The following is a 21840-nucleotide window of genomic DNA, read 5'->3' as shown; positions in this document are numbered from 1 at the left end:
TGAATGAGATTACTTCCTTTGCTCTCTTTTTGGTATTACCAATAGTTAATGGAGTAGACTTCTCCCATGTAATACATAATTGGCAGCCTGTACGTTGAGTGAAATAAGACCATCAACATTTCGAAGAGGTTGATCCTTGGTCCTTCTCACGTGCCTCTATCTTGTGTTAAGTCAAACCAGCTTGGGCGCATTTAGTGGGGAGTCCTTTGTTGGTTATAGCTATTTCCGAATTAAATAAAAATCAATGGACTGCCGGGAGAAGTTAAAAAAAAAAAATTCAGATCTGTATTTAACAAAATACATAATATGGAGTGTTACAGAACGGATTTTCTACTTTAATGACACTCTGTGTGCATCAACCTATAGTGTACCATTCTGTCTAGTTCTAAAACACATTGACTGTGACACCTGACTTGCCTTTACTTGCCTCATAAGCACTATATATTCCCATTGTGTGCATCATTCCAGAAACTATTTCAAAAGAGAAGGACGTGAATGACATCTCTTTTAGGATCTTTGCAACACATACCAATCAAAAGTAACCACACAGGGAATAAAGAGCTACATATAGTGATTTTAATCCATTCCATTTTGAATACCACAATAAAACCTCTCACAATAATTTAAGGAGCCATACTCAGTTTTACAAAATATAGTTACTTAATGTGAAACCAGTATGTACAATAAAATATACATTATTTACATAAATGTTCCTTCTGACAGACGTACACGCTGTAGGGAGAAATGATTAGTACGTTTTTTTTTTTTTATGCTATTGTCAACATGCTACAGGTGGACATATAACTGTACAAAAAAAGAATAGTGCAAATTCACCACGGAGACTTTGGAACAATATAACTGGAAAAAAGATAAGCATTTCTAAATAACGTGAAAATAGTGTTATTACATTTTTCCTGCAACAGCAGTTTAGGAGTAAATTAAAATAATGACACCGGTAAGGATCTGCATCTTATTTTTTTCACATAGTATGATAAGGTTCTGTTTTCTTGTATAAATTATGTTAGCGAAAAAGAAAACAGGAATATACTATGAATATGTGCCCGAGTTTTAGGGTTTCTCCGAATAACATGTAATTAAACAATGTGCACGGTGTGTGCAATGTATGTATCGTTCTGAAAACATGCAGTGTTTTCAGCCCTCGAGGACAGGGTTTCACAACCCTGCTTTTAGGATTTTATGACATAAAGCTTCTCTTACTTGAATATCATAAAGATTATTCTAACAGAATGCTTATATAATGGAAAAAGTAATGATATTCATTTTATAGCATTTTTCACGCCAAATTCTCATTACACTTGTTATTTTTTTTTATTTCCCTATATTTCAAAATGATGTTATTAAGTACAGAGTTATGCTTATTTTATATGGCTACCCAATTGTCATTCCATCTAAGGAAAAGACATCTTTCGAGTAAAGATCCTGTCTTCTTCTGTTGGGTATATCCATTTCCTTACCAATTCTCTTTATTTGGTCACATACACATAATACATGTATTTTTCAAGAAATGAAAACAAAAACACAAACCATTTTCAAGGTGCCCATGAAAAGTGCATCATTGTCCTACTAAAGGCTTTACTGAAAGCATTGTGCAACACACAGTGTTGTAGACAATAGCTATTTAGGGCCAGTTAAATGTCCTCCCAGTGATCTGGTAAAACTTCTGATTGAAAGGATGAAAGAACTTGCGCAATTTGGTTATAACAGAGGGATCGACCTCAGGATGAATGCGTCCCTTACTTCCTGCCAGGCACTTGTTAAAAACAATATTAAACCGCAGGCAGTAAAACCCTCGAGTGGCATTGAAGTACAAGTTGTATTGACTAATCCTGGGTGGTAGGTTTAGAAACTTTTCCACCAGTTGCAGTTCTGGCAGTGGTTCCGTTATTAGACGGTCCCCATCAACAATGTGAAACTGCTCTATGGGAAAGTACTTTAGCCACCTCTCCAAGTGCTTGGTGTAGATACTGGTCCTCACAGCCTTGTACTTGGTGTTCACTTCACACGTGTTTGGATCCATGGCCATCTTTTCAAATTTGTAGTAAGTTTTATTCTTCCTTTCCTTTCCTTCTAAAACCTGTGTGTAGTCAGAAATAGCTCTTGTGGTAGGCTCCCTAACAATGACGAGCAATTTTATCGATGAGTTCATTTTGTAAATCCTTTCAGGGACTTCATCTGTGATGAAATACGCAGGGCTTTTCTCAATAGTGATTTGGTGCGGGTGGGAGAAAGGCATCTTTTTTCGATACCATTCAATGCCTTTTGCGTAGTTCTCATCATTATCAAAAAAGTGGATTTCTTGGGAAGCTTTGACCACAGCTGGATGTAAATTTAACATCTCCAAAAGTGCTCGAGTTCCTCCTTTTCTTACACCAATAATAATGGCCTTTGGTAGCTGCTGAACCAAATTATGTAGGAGGATCTGCTCTTTGCTGGCATTGCCTTTACGGAGTTCATGCAGCAGTCCTCTCTTTAACTGCATAGCTCGGAGAGTCATTGCATCTTGGCCATGTGGTCCGAACCGGCCTTCGATCGGACAAATAGGAGGTAATCTGCGGACACAATTAAAATAAACTTTATAGTTTAACTACAATTTTATGTTTAAAAACAACATATCTTTCAAATCCAGAAAACTGACTTTAATCATCTGTTTAAACCCAACATTTGAAGAGTTAACAAAGAACAATTGAAAGTGTGTAATATTTTATTTAATATAAGAATATATAAATATATATTTAGGCTCTACTCACACCATAATAAATAGAGAGATAGATAGAAACAAAATATATATTTCAGAGCAAAATTGTTACCTGACACACTTTGCAACTTTATTCTCAGCTGTTAAAGGCTAGATTTAAAAATATATAGTTTTAACAATCTGATAAATATACACTGAGTAGACAGTCATGGGCGATTCTATTGTAATGTATGAAATACATGGATATAAGAACACTAGGGATATTTCTGTTTTCATTTTTGGGCAATTATTCTTTGTTGCAGGAATATCACTAATTCATGATGATGAAGGGGGTTAGCTTGTAATCCTCATTCTCTTGAGTGGCATCTCATCCTGTTATTTAAATTCAGCGGCGTTCCTGGATCTACACCGAAAACATACAATCTCTTGGGGTTTAATGTCCTTGCTTGGGATTTCCACTCTATAGAGATCCCTTTGTTTTAGTGATATAGTCTTTCTAGAACACTTAAGCAAAAATGTGCTATTAGTATGCAATCTGATTACAGAAGAATAATGATATCTTTACACAACCTACATTGTACATATACACAAAGCGTTAAGAGAGAGCTTTTGTTGGAAATCTTAGCTGTTTCTAACCCTTTAATATATAATACTAAAAGTACCATGGTTAAGATTACATTTAAATATGACAAGTATTGATTTATTGTAAATGAAATGTAAAATAATTTAAAATAAAGGAACATGTACTCACCTATCCAAGCTCCCAACTCTGGCAACTAAGTATAAGAGACTTCCAACAGCAAGGCTGCCTAACACTAAGAGCTTCTGTCTCAGCAACGCCTGCTGTTTGAATTGCATGGCCCTCCATCAATCTTCAGGACTTCTTCAGTCTGAGGAGATGAACACACACAAGTCATCCATCAGCAAGTGGCAGCGTACAAGCTAATGTTTATTAACAGGCAGTCAATCAATTCTTACCAGTTATTAAGGCACACTTGAAAAATAAAACCTCTCAAGCCCAATTAGTTATTCAGCTCAAATTCCTTTGTTTGCAAATAATCCATGCGGCTAAACATTTTTTTAAGGTATTAGTGGTATAGGTAGAGGCAATGCTATTACCATACTGGACATTACAAAATGTTTACAAAATAATGATTTGATATTTTTAATTAAAGTAATTACTTTTGTATAAATAAAATACAGACACTTTTTATACTTTGCCATTTGAATTAGGCTTTGTTTAAAAATATGAATATTTTTTGTTCACACTATATTCCAAATCCATCTATCTTTTATGCCAAGGCAGTAAAATATCATAACGAAAATCAATAGCACATTCAACAAAATATACACACATACTTATATAACATACTGGTTAGGATTTTTGCCACCCTAGGCAAAACATAATTTTGCCGCCCCTGGCTCCACTCCCACAAGCCCCTCCCCCTACCACACCCACTAATATCCGAGTCCTCCCCATAGTGACTGCGAAACGCGCTTACTGAATGACTGCGGATGGCGGCTGCAGCCTGCACTGCCTGCACGGCTGTCTGCCTCCCATTAAGTGACCGCGAGCCGCGGACGTGCTTCTAATGAATGACTGCGACCGGCCCTGACTGGTTAGACAGTTACACTATAAAGTTAAAATATACATGTAACTATAGGAGTTATTATTAAGTTTAAGCTATTGCTGGAGATGTCCGAAAATGGGTGGAAAGGAGCACTGTGTGAACTTGTGTGAAAAAGCTGGTTACCTGTGGGTGATTTTCCGCCAACATATATGCATACACGGGAGCTTTCTATGGTAGGCTTCCCAGAGCTCTACCTTGTTCTGAGTTAGAGGCTCCTGAGGGGCGGGGTTTACAACATACACAGATGGGGCTAGTCACGAGAGGTCATGTGAGCTTTGACAAGGATGGGAGATTGTATGGGTTGAGAGTGGGAGGAGAATTAGGCGGAGAGAGTGGGCATGGCTAAATATCACTTCCATGCCGCAGAGAAAAGTAAAAGTTACCCGTAGACCCTGGGAAGTAGCACTTTATCCATACATTCCGGGTGCAACCTGGAAATCTCATGCATATACATCACATTATGTGCTATGTGGGAACCAAATGTCTCTGCTCACTTTCTGAGCTTGTTAAAGCAAAACAAGCTTGTTGACATTCTACGTGTTCCATTTCTATTATAAAGAAAAGATAGTCCACTCAAAATGGACAAGATGGAAGAAAAGTAAACCTAGCGTAGGTCAAGTAGGAAATTGTTTCATTCAGCGAGCAAACCTCTGCCAACTTCAATTTTCAGTAGTGTCAGCTTGAACTTTATGCTTAAGAGCTCACCTGAAATTGACAGAATTCAGCAAAAGGTCAAATGTATATTGTATAGCAAATATAGCCAGGTTGTAGACACTGGTATTTAAAAAAAAAAAAAAAAGTCTTATGAAAAAGAGAATATTTAGAGATTACAATGGTAAAAATATCCACTAGGGGTCGCTAGTTGACTACATTGTAAATACTACAGCTGCTGCTTGTGGTCCCAGAATTTAATTCTTAATTAGCAATACAATAGTTTGTTGTAGAGGGTTTTTAGTAAGTGTGTGTTTGTGTCTTTCCACCTTGATTCCCAATTAGAGCAAAGGAAAAAAACATTTTCAAAAATAAACAAAAAAGGTTCAGCCATGATTTAATGCACCTAGTACCAGGGTAGACGAAACTAAGTTAATTTGGTCATAATTGCATTCAGGATGAAAACTGGAAGTATAACATACAATATTTATCTGTAATTACTATAACAAGATGACAGCCCAAATGCAATCTGACTTCTTAGGTAAGCTGCAGCTGGTAGCTTCAAAAATAAACATGTATAAATGAATTAATATCCCTTAACACACATCCACCCTGTCATCTGGAATATGTTCTTAATGCGTTGAGTGTCTAATAGCTGTGTATTCATTTCTTTTCTTTTTTTTTTTTTTTTTTTACAGATTAGTGAAAACACACAGCTACAATACACGGAAAAATATGATGTATATACCTATACAGTTTACAAGATTAATAAAATGTTAATCATATAGGATTAAACGACAAAGCACACATTTCCTATATTAAAATTATTGTACAAATTATCTATCTATCTTGCCCCTAAGAAACAGCCATGCTTTTTAATGTGGTACTGCTACTGATCAGCTGCGATGCTTATGGCATATAAGTGTGTATATGAAATGTTTTTGTTTTTTTTTACAGAACATTTTTTGCAGAATTCATCACTGTTTGGGAAAAGCCATATAATACAGCCTGCTTTACATGCAGAAAGATAAAAAAAATATAGACTTGGGTCTATTTAAAGCATCTACTGCTGTTTTCCAAGATATAAAATGGACAATGGAGCCAGGACAGGTTTGTGTATATAAGCAAAAGTAAATTAAACCTGCAATTTATTTGAGAATTCTAATAAGATAACCTTCAAATACAAGCAGCAATGGGACATACATTTATTTAAATTGGTTGCATTATGTAGGTTAGCTTTATAAGTCCACGTTCAGAATCCCCATTTGAACACTGTCTTATTGATATATCTGTGTTAATCAGATTCATTACATTAGCATAGGGAATGCTTTAAGGCTTATAGTAAGCAAATCCCCTACCATACCATGTGTTGAGCACATACTTCTTTTGATATTGTGTATAAAATATTTATCATGTCACAGTTGTCCTCTGGCCCACGTTATACAGAATAATTTCCATTTATTTCAAGCACATGTGATATTAGAAAATAATACGTCATTGTTGCTAGCTGATTTTTGTATGCCACCTGTCTTTTTATATATAAAGAGCAGACTAATAGAAATGATGTTAACCTAGAAACAAAAACATAGCAATGCATGCAAAAAACAGGATCTAACACATAAGAAAAAAATCACATCGCGGATTTCTCTAATTATAAAAGAAAAAATCTCTGATTCAACTTATATTTTTTAAAATACAGAACAATAAAATTCAATTTAATATATTGTTTCCTACTTACAGAAAGGACACATGCAAAATAGCAATGGCCTGTGTATTATGTTTTTTTTCCTGGAATTTTAGGTCTAAATTAAGCATGCGTATTATACTTTATTAGTAATTCAGTATTTCAGATGACGGACAAGAGTGCATGTTAAAACTGTTAACTTTGTTCCCAAAAATATGAAAAACATTATTCTTATTGGGTGGAGGATATTTACACTTAAGAGACTACATGACTAAACTAGATATTTCTAATGCCCTGCGTAAACAAATATATAAAAATAAATTGAGAGCACTTACTTAGAGAAAAGTCTATAAAGATTTTGTTTGTGCAAAATAATAATAGAGAAACCACAATGTATTTCACAGCAAACATGTCAGCAACTGATGTTGCATGCCGGCACTGACTGTTCCTTAGGATGTCGTCTTCCTGGTGTCATAGACAAGTGACATACTTGACATGCTAATAGAGATACTGTTTTATATAGTTGTGGTTCAGCAAATACGAAAAAAATATATTACAATAATAAATTTGGCTACAATAGTATGAAGGACAGTGTAGGATGATTCAAATGTATTAAAAAAAAATTGTATTGTAACCAATTTATACATATGCATACATAAATACATAAACAAAAGTGGCATTTAAGTCATAAAATCTAGAGAAGTAGAAATTGATTGATTAGGCCACGTGTGGACACAAACAGGAAAAAAATGTACGCTGAATATGATAAGTGAATTAACTTACTGAAGCTTGCAGTAGTCAAAATGCCGACCAAAGTTTAAGCAATCTTAGTAACAGCTCATTTTCCTCCTTTCTACACAAGATCTGCAGCTCAAGCTAACACCAGACCATCGATTGGCGATGGTACAAGCTATCAAATACATAAATTATTCTATTTAGTGGGAATGCAGAATGCATATCAGCTGCATTAAGAAACACATGCTGAAGGACCAAACTGTAATACCAATGGCATAATACTATAAAATAATGTAACACAATGGCATCTATGGTCTTAGTGGTCCTAAAAGCTGATGTGACTCCAGACTGTTTAAATTGTCCCAATAAAATGTACCACAGCTGACTAAGAACTCCATCTTCTATTGAACCAGTCTGACTACTACAGTGAACTTCGGGTGACGTACTTTCCCCAATTGGAGGGCCAGGGTAAAGGATGTCAGCAGAAGCTCCACCATTTTGCCCTAAGATAACCCTGTGTGAGCGGAAAATGGCAGAGCTTCCAGTGACACTCTCTCCTCCTGGTAGGAGGATCGGGGGAGAGGACATCAGTCTCTAAAATATCCTCGTGTGAACTTCCACCAAAATGGTGGAGCGTCTGGTGATGTCCTCTCCCAAGATTGGAGGATCGGGGGAGAGGACATCACTGGAAGTTCCACCATTTTGCAAGAACTTTGCCTGGAGGTTATATCCACAGAGATGCGGATGAAGAAAGAAGAGAGAAAAGAGAAGAGAGCAGTACAAAAAAATCTAGAACAAGAGGATGTGAGACACGGAAGTGGTTGGCAGAGAAGGTAGGGAGACATTCAGAGAGTATGAAAGAGTAGAGTGAAGGAAAAAAGAGAGGCACAAACAAATTTTGTTTCCAGATTTTTGTCCAAAATGAATGGATAGGAAACAGGATTTGTTGTCTGAAAAAGAATGGGACAAAAAAAACTAACCCCCCCCCTAATTTGGCCCTTTTACACATGTCTAATATGTACTTACATTATCACTGGTTTAATGTAAGGTAATGCGTAAATATTGTATGTGAGCTCACTTCTTTAAGCTATTATAATATACAAACTTTCAGATCTTTATATCATGAGCACAAAGTAGAGAACAATGGATGTACAAAAGTTTTCTTTAGACCTTTTCAGCATTATACATTATCATTACTATCTTAGCTTTCAAATTTTATATATAGCAAATTATCTTTTGTAAATAAAAAAAGAAATGAAAATTGGTTAGCATGTCTGAAATTTTCCATTTTCACTTTTTAAAATTTTGATAAAAGATATTTGCTATCTACACCGATCAGCCATAACATTATGACTACCTGACTGATATTGTGTAGATTCCCCTTTTGCTGCCAAAACAGCCCTGACCTGTCAAGGTATGACCACTAGACCGCTGAAGATGTGCTGTGGTATCTGGCACCAAGACATCAGCAGCAGATCCTTTAAGTCCTGTAAGTGGCGTGGTGGGGCCTCCATGGATGCATCCTGGTGCCCTGTGTTCTCCAGGTAAGCGCCACACATACACCCAGCCATCTACGTGATGTAAAAGAAAATGTAATTCAGTCATTCACCACCTTCTTCAATTGTTCCATGGTCCAGTTCTTATGCTCACGTGCCCATTCTTGGTGTTTTCAGCAGTGAAAAGGGGTCAGTATGGGCACCCTGACTGGTCTGCGGCTGCACTATGTGTTCCGACACCTTTCTATCAAAACCAGCATTAACTTTTTCAGCAAGTTGAGCTACAGTAGCTTGTCTGTTGGATTTGACAATACTGGCCAGCCTTTGCCCCCACGTGCATCAATGAGCCTTGGCCGTCCATGACCCTGTCGCCAGTTCACCGCTTTTCTTTCCTTGGACTACTTTTGATAGGTACTGACCACTGCAGACCGGGAACACCCCACAAGAGCTGCAGTATTGGAGATGTTCTGGCCCAGTTGTCTAGCCATCACAGTTTGGCCCTTGTCAAAGTCACTCAGATCCTTATGCTTGCCCGTTGTTCCTGCTTCTAACCCATCAAGTTTGAGGACAAAATGTTCACTTGCTGCCTAAGATATCCAACCTGCTAACAGGTGCCATGATAACACGATTATCAGAGTTATTCACTTCGCCTGTTGGCAGTCATAATGTTATGGTGTATAATTTTTCTTGTTGACACATTGAGTGCATTGGATAAATAAATCGGATAAATAATGGATAGTTTTTTTTGGGGGGGGTATTTGCTTAGAATAGACATGAGGTTATTTTTTTAGACTACTGCCTCTAAAAGCCAGGCTTCCATTTCATGTATTAATTTTGTCAATCAAGTAATCACAAATTACATTCCCATTAGGCACTAGACACCTAAGATTAAGTCTTGTCTTCTTTTCACCAAGGGACTATCTTTACCGTGTTTAGAATACTTTAGAATTAATGGAGATGAGGTAGCGTACAGATAGAAATCAAGAAAGGAACAGCTGACAGAAAGATGATAAATGTTGCACTCGAGCATTAGAGCTCTGATCAATTGAAACAAGATTATGTCAGTCGGAAAGAAGACTATACACATTCAGGCCAACTATTTGGCAGATGGCACGCAAAAATACTTCTTTCAAGACCCTGATAGCCAAAATGACAAATAGCTGTCTTACATTATACCCTTTTTGTCTCCGCAGCAATAAAATATTCTTACTAGTACCCTTTTCCACTGCCTCAGTAGCGATTGTTTGGACAGAAAAAGAAACCATGAAATGTTTCAAAAGTAGAAAAAAATGACAGTACATCAAACATCTAATTGTATTATACGGGTACAAAGTAGTGGAAAAAAGCAAATGCTTTACGAAAATGTCCAGCATATGAATCATTCAAACATAATAAACGTCTCCTTATGGCAGCAAATTATTGCTAATGATGTAACAATTGCAGTGCTCTTATCGTCAACACATATCTGAGTGACTGATATTTAACCTAGGCAAATCAGATCTGTTATTACAGATACAAAGTCAGCGTTCCGCAAATATAGACGTGATACATCAATGATAATTAGGCATATGGCTCTAATGACAAAGGCATGGGGTGACGTTTAATAAGGTTATATTTTGGTGCACTCCTATCCCCGTCGCAACCAAGGAATGAGACCATCAAGAGTTAATGCGCTGCAACGGATCTTAATAGTTAAACACAAGTCATATATTAACCGTGAGCTATGTAACATGATCAAACACTTACTTAAAAGTGACCTAATACAATATATATAATATGCAATTGACCTTCATAAAGCAAATGTTTATTTACACTCATGGGCTACATAACCCATATTGAGTTCTGAATATTCATTGCATCCAGTACAGACAGATTTTTATAATAGAAGGTCTTGATCAGGTCTTGATCAGGTTAATATCTCCTCTGTGGATTTATAACTGATATGACCCACCTCTTGAACCAATGAGATTTGCTCATTAGCCCGTAGTTCTAATTTAAAGCATAAAACTTGGTGGGTACCGAGTTGGAGCGCTGAGGAACTAATTGTTCCATTAAGGTGATACAGTCTGCAGATTTTCATCTAATAGAGAGGCTATTCCCCAGGCTTCATTTCACAGAAAATGATGATTAAGAATAACATCCACAACATAAGTAATACGCTAAATGTATTACCCGAGTTAATGGAAGTAAGTTAAGCGCAAAAACGGCTACATGGTTAAATAGGCTTCATAGACTCCATAAGTGGATATATAGAGTGACACACAAATTAACAGATGGGAAGCCATGTATAAATAAATACACGTATTCAGTACAGGAAAAAAATTAGAATTACCTCATAACAGTGTTAAATGGTTAAACACATGAGTACACGGGGTCACCTTCATGTGATACTTTACTAGGCACAAGGATTGGATACAGATCCCTCTCTCCTCGGCCTCCCTTCCTGAAATATATTTACTATTATTCAATATTTTTGTAAGGCTACATTTACCTCTATTGTTGCCCATAAGGAAATGGCTTTCTAGGCAAGGCCCTAATCATTCTCAAGAGAAATCTTATACATGGCGCCATGAAGCCTTGCGTCAACCTGTCTGTTGTACAAGAAGGACATGTCCACTTACTTATTTTTGGAAGAAATTGATGCCAAATATACACACATCGGTGTGAGATGACACAGTCTAAAATAAGTTCCTCTGGTTTGGTATAACGTCCATTTATAATTCAACTCCAAATATGAAGGCATCATACATCATACCCCATAGGCATTAAATGAGCTATATAATTCATTGGACCTTGTAAAACCAATTCTGGAACAGTATTACGAACACATGCGATGTTCAAAATTCTGCTACCTCCCAAACCTAGTGGGATTTCACGTCTAAATAAATAGGTTAAAGACGCATGTGTGTGCTTGAGTAAATGTAAAATTGATTTTGCTGTATGTCCCCACTTGTACAGATATATGCTCTCTCCTCTCCTACCTTGTAATTATATGTTAAGCCCTTTTCTTGGCTGTATTCCTAGTGACTGTCTAGCGCCAGCAGAAAAATTGCTGAATTTTATAGCCACTCAGTCCAAGGCTTGTTTGTTGAAATTGGTTTCATGAAAGACAATGGTTTAAAGGGAGTTATCAGAAAATAATACATATCTTCAAGGAGAACGGAAGTCCTCTCAATATTCAATATTTTATTTAGTTATATTTATTATTATTTATTGTTTTATATGGCGCCATTACAGTCTGAACGGCTATACAAAGGGTACACAAAACATATCAATATCTAACAATTTGACCTATAGAAACAGGTGTAAATGAGCTTACAATATAATATGTAATATTTAAGATCACTATATTTATTTGTAAGTTCACTTTTCCAAAAACGTACTATTGCTGCCTGTTGTTTGTTTGTTTCTACAAATATATAAAAAATTAAGGAACAACATAAAATAAATGGATGGAAAGTCAGGGGTCACTTTATGTGCAACAGCATAGACCCTTTAGAATTGTTGGATTCTCTTGCACTCTGCCCTCTTACATGATTAATTAAGCTTTTTCATTATGCTGGGACCAAAGTACCATTTAAACATCTCAAAACTGATCAGGAAACCGAACGAATATTAAGCAATTCACTTGAGAAGGTAGGACATTTTAAGGACAAGCTGGACATCAACCCAATTTACAGAAAGGATACACTTTCTCTGTGTCCATCACCGGATAAAATGTAACAAAAACACACACAAAGAAAATGCTTTGCTAAATAATATGTGATCTATATAATTCAGTAAAGTATAGCCTATGTTCGTTGTTTCTATAGGAACTTTTCTGAGGTCAAGAAACAAAATAGGCAGGAGCTTAAAATTCAAATCTTTGGACTAAATAAGCAGCTTCTTCTATTAATACTATCTTGATAAGATCTCATTTTCTCCTTCTGCTTCTATTCTTAATATGATTGCTAGTCAACTTTTATCTTACAATTCACATAATGGGTGATTATTAATTCAGTGTTAATAAATACTAGTAAATGAATTTCTCAAGGACGAGATTTTCAAATCCGTTTGATCAATTTGTCCATTCTCTCGCCAACTTATTTGAAAAGTCTCTTTCGTAAACGTGGACACTTTGTTCAGGAGAATGCAATTAAGAAGCAGGCTGAGTATAATTAAATATTAATGATGTCTCCTAATGCATTTATCCTACAAAGCAGATGGAAGAATATTACTTTCTATTCCTGTTTTAATACAGGCGTCATCACGTACCAAGCAGCTTTAAGCAAAATCCAATACAGATTTTCATAAACATGAAGCATGAATTACAATTTCTGTACCAGGTGATTAAGTCGCATGCTCATTTTTGGTTTTGTATATTCTACAGATCATACACCTTTAGGTATATTGAGATATTTGAGTATTCTTTCTTTTTTTGTACAGGCATAGTACTGTTCCATTGAAATCTACTTTTTAATGCAATGACTATTTCATTATATCGAGAACAAACATAAATCATTCAACTCATTCTTCTACTGCAGTGACCATCCAAGGGAAACAGCATTGTATAATGCGCAGAAGAATACATCCATTTTCTGTATTCACAGCATACATTTTTCTATTCACAGTCTTCCTACATTCCAAATACAAAGCAAATAATATTTGCAAAAAGAACCCCACTGTAAATATATGTGTTATTCTTCTACAAAACCCAGGCTTGGTGGATATTATTAAAAAAAGACAAAAAAAAACGGCTTTGATGGATTGAATGTAAAACAAGGAATGAAAATATGCATCAAGAGAACTGTTGCCTTCCAATCTTGTGAAATATGGCCGGCTAAGGGCACTTAAGGTACCTGAGCTGCAACTTGTTCATTCATGATAAGCTTCAACTCTAAAAATTGGCTTTCTATCTAGCACCACCTCTGTTCAGATCATTGATATCCTTAGAATGTTAGTGCTAATGCAGATTGTGGCATGGTAAAGGATTGTAAACCTCTTAATTCCAGAGAGAAGACCAATTATAGCAAGACCAGAACCAAGAGTCCATGTTACAGTGAGCCTCAAGATCAGGGTAATCTTTAACCCCAATGTCATGTAGCTTTTTGATATTTAGTAGAGAAAAGTGACATGTTTGTTCTATTTTGTTTGTGCAATTATATTATTATCTTTTATTTTCATAGTGCTGCATGAAAAAGACTATAACAAACCGATACATTTGGTGGAGAGGGCCCTGCCTGCAAGCTTACAATCTTGAGGGAATGGGGTGAGGATAAACATAAGGAATAGAAAAGGGTGAGAGGTAGTGTGGGGTTGTATCAGTGACAGGAAAGTTCTAGCAACCAAGATGGTATGCATCTTTGAAGAAGTGGGTTTTAAGATTTTTCTTGAGTGTTGGGTGTTGGGAGGGTCAAAGTTCAAGATTCGGTGGAAGTAAGTTCCAGAGGTATGGGTCAGCACGAGTGAAGTAGAAGAGAAAAGGAATTTCTTCTTTTTCTGAAATCAGTGATCAGTTATGGAGGTATATTTCCTCAGATTAGTGACATTATTATGCTGAATCTTGAGATATGTCATCTCCAAACAGGCGTATGGTATACTTAGTAGGTATGCCAGGAGGCTGTGCATGTATTGTGACCATATTGTGATGTATTGTGATTTGCTAATTCAGTAACAAAAATAATCCCATGATGGCAGAAAAAACAGCCTGTTTCCCCTACCATCTCACTTACTTAAGACACATGCAGATAAATACTGCTCAAATCTAAATATTTGTGGTTTTACAAGAATATCTGCCCCCTAGTTTTTTTTACTGGTGTATATCAGGTGAGTAATATTTTTAAAACATTTGATTTTATGAAAAAAGAGCCAAAAACATAGAAATTATGCAGCTTGGTGCAACAAATGTTAACAAACCATGCATAGCTGTGTTCAAACCTTGGTCTGCAGTATAGAAGCAATACTAGAAGTCCAGGGTAAGCATTTAGATTAATGTCACCTAATTCTACATAGATTCTGTCCGTAAATAGTAATTTGATTTCAGTCTCAGCATCACAGAAGACAAATACAACAAGAATGAAGGGGGAAAAAAGAATGAAAAGTGTAGACATGTGTAGTCTTGTGGAAAAACGCTTATTTCATTCAGTGACAGGTACTGCCACTATGGTCAACAGTATTTCCCAAGGGACAGTCTCGTCTCAAAGTAAGTAAGTAAATAAATAAATATATAATAAATCAATATTGACTCTTGACACATTTACATTTACATCAGAGCAGGGCTTTCAGTCTGAGCACAAATCAATAAGTACCTTTTAATGCTACTCAACTGGTTTGTTCTGTGTAAAATAAGAAAGTGTTTCTTTGTGAACCTTGGACTTTTTGGGCATGTTTAAGGTTTATTTTCCTTCAGCGAGTACGTAGAAGAAGACAAACTAAGGTCCCTTTTGCCTTTCGAAAGTATTAGAATAGCCTAAACTGTACCTTCCATTACATGCCATTTTCTCAGTGTGTCTAGCATTTAATAGACTTTGAATTTAGCGAGAGGCGATGAACTATTCAACAGACAAAAAGTCAATAGACAGGATAATAGGGGAAATATTTTGTTCAGGAACAGTAAAGGCTCAAACCTCATCTTGTTTGTGGGGCTCTCAAGTTTAACAATGTACCATTTTTTTAATTCAGCCTGAGAAAAATGGGTTGTATTGAAACATCACATTGACATCCATTTCTGACACTGAATCTAGAGACTGACACAGACAGAATTTATTTTCTTGCATTTCCACTTTTCATAGTATTTTTGAATTGTGTTTTTTTTAAATGGAAATATGTATCATATTAGTGGAAGTTCCAGAAGATATGAAGAGAATTTAACAAAACATTGCTCCGTTACAGTTTTCATGTCACAAATGAGACATCTATGTCTGTTTTAAACCTTGAGATAGCAACTTTTGATTCCGTAGCTATGGTTGGACTGGAGCTCTTATACTAGATGAACTCTGAGTTATAGTCCAGCAAAAGCTGTAAAGTCTCAGGTAAAGAATGGGTTAGTTCTACACAGGGCTGTCTTTAAACGCATGCAAAAGGGGCAGCAGACCCTGGTCCAGGCATACCCTGGGGAACCAAAGCTCCATAATCTTGGGTCTGCTCAACAGCTTCTAGGGTTTCTAGGTGGAAGTAAGCAAGGAAAAATCTGATCAGATCTCTAAACTAGGAATTCCTCTTCACGGTTTACATACCACCTTATACTGATGGCCCTGGTGGAACAGCATTTAAACACGCCCACTCCCGCCCCATCCATGGACAATGTCGACCTGGCATCATGACGTCAGCCCACTCACTGATGTTGTCAGCCCCACTCACCCATGTCCTCTGGCTACCTGAAGAGGGAGGGCTCCAAGGAGCCAGAGCTTGGAAGGTCCTAGATATGTTGATGAGTTCCCAGGAAATTATGACTTTAGGAATTATCAGTTCAATGCCCTTCCATGAGAGACAGTATACAGGACAATACATTCTTAGGCAGTATTTTCCATTTGCTTGTATTATTCCTATGAACTTTTTAGAAGAATATGTCCAGCCCAGACTGATAAGTAGTAAAAAGATCAGTAGACCCTATACCCCTCCCAGTACCCACATGAAATTTTGAAAATCATTTTGCTGCCCAACTAACCAAATAAAAAAATGGTGTATTGGGAAAGTACCAAAAATGATATCATTGTTTATTACAGCCTTTGTCCATAAAAATAATACGGAAATAATTGCAGTTCCAGACTAGCCTTCAGCAACAACAGGGCATATGCCAAGAAAGTCAGTATGAAATAGTCTTTCTGCATATCTTTATGTGTGTCCATGCTGTAGCATGCAGTTAGCTGTTGGATACATGCATGGTGTACCAAGTGTTAAAATGCCAGGCCAGGTCCCGCAAGCTCACCCATCTTTATTGGAAGATAAATCATTACTGGTTTATAATTACCCTTTTTTCCGTAATGTTTCCTTTCCTCAATGCCAACTCTAGAGATTATGTTAAATCTCTTTCTGTATAAGCCATTTTAATATCTTCATAATTAAATCTAATGTGCACCTTGCATGGCATTTTTACAGTTTTGTTCTTTGTTTTTGCCTATACTATGGCCATTACATAGACCATATCCGCTTTCAATAAAAAAATGCCAGGGCATGTATTCATCCCCAATCCGATTTTTCATAAAAAACAAGATTTGATTGTAAAAGCTGCATTTAGACATTCAAAATGGGATGAGTGACCATTTCATGTGTTTCCTTCTAAATGGGATATTACTAAATTCTGTCAAAGATCAATTTCCTCTACTAGAGGACCCACTTAAATATTTTGAGTGAAAAGAACAATTTAATTGGAAAACACAGGACAAATGGAATATATACCAAAGAAATAAGAGAATAAAAACTAAGAAAAAAAGAACATTGCACAGCAAAATGAGTTTCAAATAAATAGCATTTGCTTTTATTAACAAGGTAATTGCTTAATAAGAAACAATAAAACAAAAACATGTCACATGATACTGGATTTCAATAAGAAGGGGCATTAAGCGGTAACTACAGTAAATCAACTTTACTTAAAGATATTCAATATAAAGTTATCTGTATTTAGGAAGGAAATAATTCACAGGCTTTTAAAAGCATAAGATGATTAATTGGATCAAGGGGCTTTTGAAAAGAAATCAGTAAAATGACAAGGCTAAGGAAGGTAATTCTTATGGGATGGATTAATATGATAGGTATTGATTGGCTGAAGAGGTATTGAGAAGAGATGAGTAGGATCTGCTTTATCCTGGTTTTATATGAATTTATATAAATGCATGAAAGAGATGAGTCACTGAAATGGTTTGGTGTACAAAAACAGTAAAATTAGAATAATATTAAGGATCTGCTAGTGGGCCTCTCTATCATATTAGTTTCAATAAAATTTATTCCCAATGCAATTAACTGTTTTTTACTTATTAAATAACACCTGCATATAAAAACACTTTTCATAAAGTAAAGCGTACTGGATGCTTTGTAGATTAAGTTATCCATTATGTCTGCTTTGTGAATTTACCTAAAGCCAATCGTTTGGCGCCCCTTTAACAAAATTACCCTCAAATCTAACGGCAAACAATTTGCTAGTAGTGAATTGCTTGCAGTAGGCACCTCTTAACTTTTGAGAGAATCAAGCTGAGTGCATAAAAAAAGCTCCCAAGGTTAAATCCTTTTAGAGTATATATAGTATATTTGTCTGACCTACTTTCATTTCAACTGCATATTGGAGTCCAGTGTATTTAGCACTTTATTTGGTGCAGCCCCTCTATATAAGTTAGAGTTTTTTTTGCCACATTAAGCTCATACCCCAGCTGCCTCTACTGAATGCGAGGAGCATTTGTCAATATAGCACGTGCTTAGGAGAACTCCCACTGTAGTCAATACGAGTTGATGTCCCGTTGAAATCAATATAATTGTAACGTAACTGAGTAATTACAGCCAATAACGCTTTGCTAGTTTACATGGGATTAGCTGCTGTTGCTGCTCAGTGACTTCAACAGAAGTGCTACTGAGCATGTACAAGATAGAAGGATAGAATTTCACTGCAGAAAAGAACCCTTCAGCCCATCTAGTTTGACCAGTCCTAGTTTCAGCAGTTTGATGCCAATTGCATATATTAGCCTCTACTACTTCTAACGGCATGCTGTTCCACTTATCTACCACTCCCTCATTAAAGTAAAACTTCTTTATATATATCTAAACCTCTGATCCTCCAGTATTAAATTATGAAGTCTTGTTCTGTAGACGAAGATGAAGACACACAACACGAAGAATCTTCGTGTTCGTGTTCATCTACTAATCTCCCTGGTCCCTTCCCCATTTAGCCTACCTTATTTACGCAGCATCGCAGGGGTTGATGGAAGCAGAAATCCGTAGGTTCGCCATCAGGGGTTAAGGGGCCATGCGAACGACTCTATTGGTCGCCTGCAGGGTCCTCCTCTGGCATCAACCAATTGGCGACCAATGGGATCACTCGCACTGCCTTTTTAACTCCTGAGGTTCGCCGTCAGGGGTTAACTTGGTGCAACTTGGCCGGCAGAGACTGGTCTCCCTGCTGTTAAAAGTCTGTACGAACGACCAATAAAGTCGCTTGTACGGACCTTTAACTGTTGGAGCAGGGAGACCAGTGGCACCAGTTGCTGCACCAGGAGTTTAAAAGTCTGTACGAGCGACTCTATTGGTCACCAGCATGGGGCTCCTCTGGCATCAACCAATTGGCTGATGCCAGAGGAGCCCCCTGCAGGCGACCAATAGAGTTGTTCATATGGCCTTTTTTAATCCTGGCACCAAAGCTGCTGCATAGTCCGTACCTTGTTAACCCCGTATTAACCCCTTCTACAAAAAACGAAGAAAAAAAACGAACACGAACAATGTACACAAATATTCGCCCGACCCGAACACAGGAACAGGCAAATATTCGCGGAATATATAATCACTATAAATATAGTTTTGCAAGTTTCTGCTATTAACCCCGAGGCATTATATGCACTTAAATACAGTGATGAGATGTGGGTTGCGCTTCTCTGCCTGCGCAATTCTCTATTTTTAGTTATCCAGTTGACAGCTTGTTTGAGCAGGGCACTCTTCACCTGTTGTTTCTGTAAGTAAAATTGTTATGTTATATACTGCTTATTATGTCCTGTCTACCCATCGTACAGGGCTATGGAATTTGATGGCTATATAAAACAATAAATAAATAAATATTATTATCCATTATATTGGCAATAATTAGATGACTTTACCAAAACTTTCTACCGAAACAATATGGCTTGAAATCCCGTAGCCCTTTTTTTTTTCGGGAGCGGACACTTAAAAAAACTGTTTTAAATGTTAATTAGCAAGATTTCCTCTCCACATGTCAAGATGAATATTTCAACTGCTATGTGCAGGAAGTCAATTCTCAGCATTGCCTTTGTTTTAAATTATTCACTTGGTTATATAAGAAATAATTTATTTAACATGACGCTTACCATCTGTGTGTGTGTGCGTTTGAACAGGACAAGACTTTTGGGGCAGAAAGCCCTACTATAAATAACTATTCTATATAAGTCGCATGCAAACATGAAAATGTACTTTGACTTGATAATGAGGCATTAAACATGTCAGGGGTATTCCTACACAGTTCAGTATTGCAGCCATTAAGCGGAGTTTCATTTCAGAAAGGAAACTTAGTCCCGCTGACTTTTTAACGAATGTTCAGCATTGTTTTATGATTTTTCGCAAACATACCGCCGCCATGGATGCTAAAGTAAAACTTTTCATAGCTTCACATATTTTAAGATGCTTGCGATGCTTTCAGTTTGTCATCTTTGTTTTTATTGTGTAATGAATTAGAGAGCCATTTTAGCGCACAGAATTAAATTAGGGTGCAAAGTAAAACTGCTTCTTAGTCTATGAGAAAAAAATTAAAGGATAAGTTAAAATAGGCACTGAATTGATCAAACAACTTCCAACGGCAAATCAAACACACTTTTTATTGCAAAACATAATGGTCACAAAAGAAATAAGTAAAGCTAGTAAAAGTACTCATGCTTGGCTCGCTTGCTTAGAGTGACCAAGTTTTCAGCTTCATGGTTTTTGTTCTCGTGGTTGTCCTCATTTCTTTTAATTACAGAGCGTTAATTCAACTGTGCTCAGCTAAATCTCCGTAAAGGCAGGCTGATTTGCATACACATTTTTTACTGTTACAAGTAACTTTTGTTGAATTCGTTTTATTTTACCAAAACACTAAAACAAACCTCTGGAATGTGACCTCAACTGGTTTCATTGATCACATTGTCTTTTGGAGGTATGAAACATTTTTATGGACCAGTATAAATAGATGGTTACTGTGATTGCCTGAATGGTTACAAACTCAAATCCTCTCGTTCAGAAAGTAACATCACTTAACCCCTTTTATCCCCTTACCGTGTTGCTCTAGTGATGTTCGAGTAGGGGATGCAGGGAGATCTGAGACTTCATTGGGACAGGCCTCATGTGCACGGAAACTAATGGCACAAGTCACATAATCATAAATCTGCATCCTTAGCCTCTATAAAGAACTAGAGAGGAGCAGAATAATCTGTCTGTTAAATCAGATCTCCTTGTTACCTATAATGGGCTATTAGACACCCTACCTAAAGGTTAATGTGAAAAAGGTGATATATAAAATATATAAACCATATATATATGCCCCTGTGAGTTTGATTTGCTACCTGAATACTTCAGTACTAAGGTATTTACTAGTACTTAAGAGCGGAACTATCTAAAAAATCCACTGGAGCCAGTTGAGCCTTAAGATAGCATGGCTTTGAATAACTAGTTAAATAGTGGGACCAAGTTCAGGGGTAGCTGCCTCATCTTTTAAGTAAAAATGGGGTTTAATAACTAGATATCTTGGCCAAGGAAGTTAGCATATTTCTGTGAAATGAAGTTTTAGAATGCATTTTATGTTAGAGCTGAATAAATTGAAGTGATGTCTTCATTTTTAATTAAAATAACCTACAAAAGTTTTGCCTGACAGTTATTCAAAATTATTTCATTGCTTGCATCAATCATATTACAAAGATTATTTTATCTCCTCAGCCAAAAAAGTCTAATTAGCAGCAAGCACTAATCTTGCTATAGGCACAATATTGCAAGAGATGAAATATTATAGCAGCTGCTGCAAAATAGCATGTCTAAAGAAGTCTGAATAATGCATGCTACTTTAAAGCACTGTCTGTTTACTCTAGGGAAGTTAGAAAATATACTTCAGCTTCAAGAATATATAAAAAGGCCTTTTTTTCCCTGACAAGTAGGATTTTCTAACTTTTTTAAGCTCAATGTTTATCGTACTCAGCAACAAGGATCCCAGTTTTGCACATGAGAGGTTAATGTTATGAAATCCAGATTGGAAATAAAGTAATGGAAGTTAAT

General features: G+C 36.5%; 1 protein-coding gene across 1 annotated transcript in view; it reads right to left on the bottom strand.

The window, feature by feature from the left end:
- Positions 1 to 554: 554 nt before the first annotated feature.
- HS3ST5 (heparan sulfate-glucosamine 3-sulfotransferase 5) overlaps positions 555 to 21840 on the bottom strand; it is a 60998-nt gene continuing 39712 nt past the window's right edge. Inside the window, exons 2-3 of the mRNA XM_053459320.1 lie at positions 3468 to 3606; positions 555 to 2570 (exon numbers count right to left, since the gene is read on the bottom strand). Coding sequence (XP_053315295.1) covers positions 1640 to 2570; positions 3468 to 3574 — 1038 coding nt within the window. The 5' untranslated portion in view covers positions 3575 to 3606 and the 3' untranslated portion in view covers positions 555 to 1639. The remainder of the gene's footprint in view (positions 2571 to 3467; positions 3607 to 21840) is intronic.

This window comes from Spea bombifrons, chromosome 3 (assembly GCF_027358695.1).
Source record: "Spea bombifrons isolate aSpeBom1 chromosome 3, aSpeBom1.2.pri, whole genome shotgun sequence".
Classification (NCBI taxonomy): domain Eukaryota; kingdom Metazoa; phylum Chordata; class Amphibia; order Anura; family Pelobatidae; genus Spea; species Spea bombifrons.
Note: the sequence above shows the minus strand (reverse complement) of the source record. Positions and strands in the feature narration are given on the sequence as shown.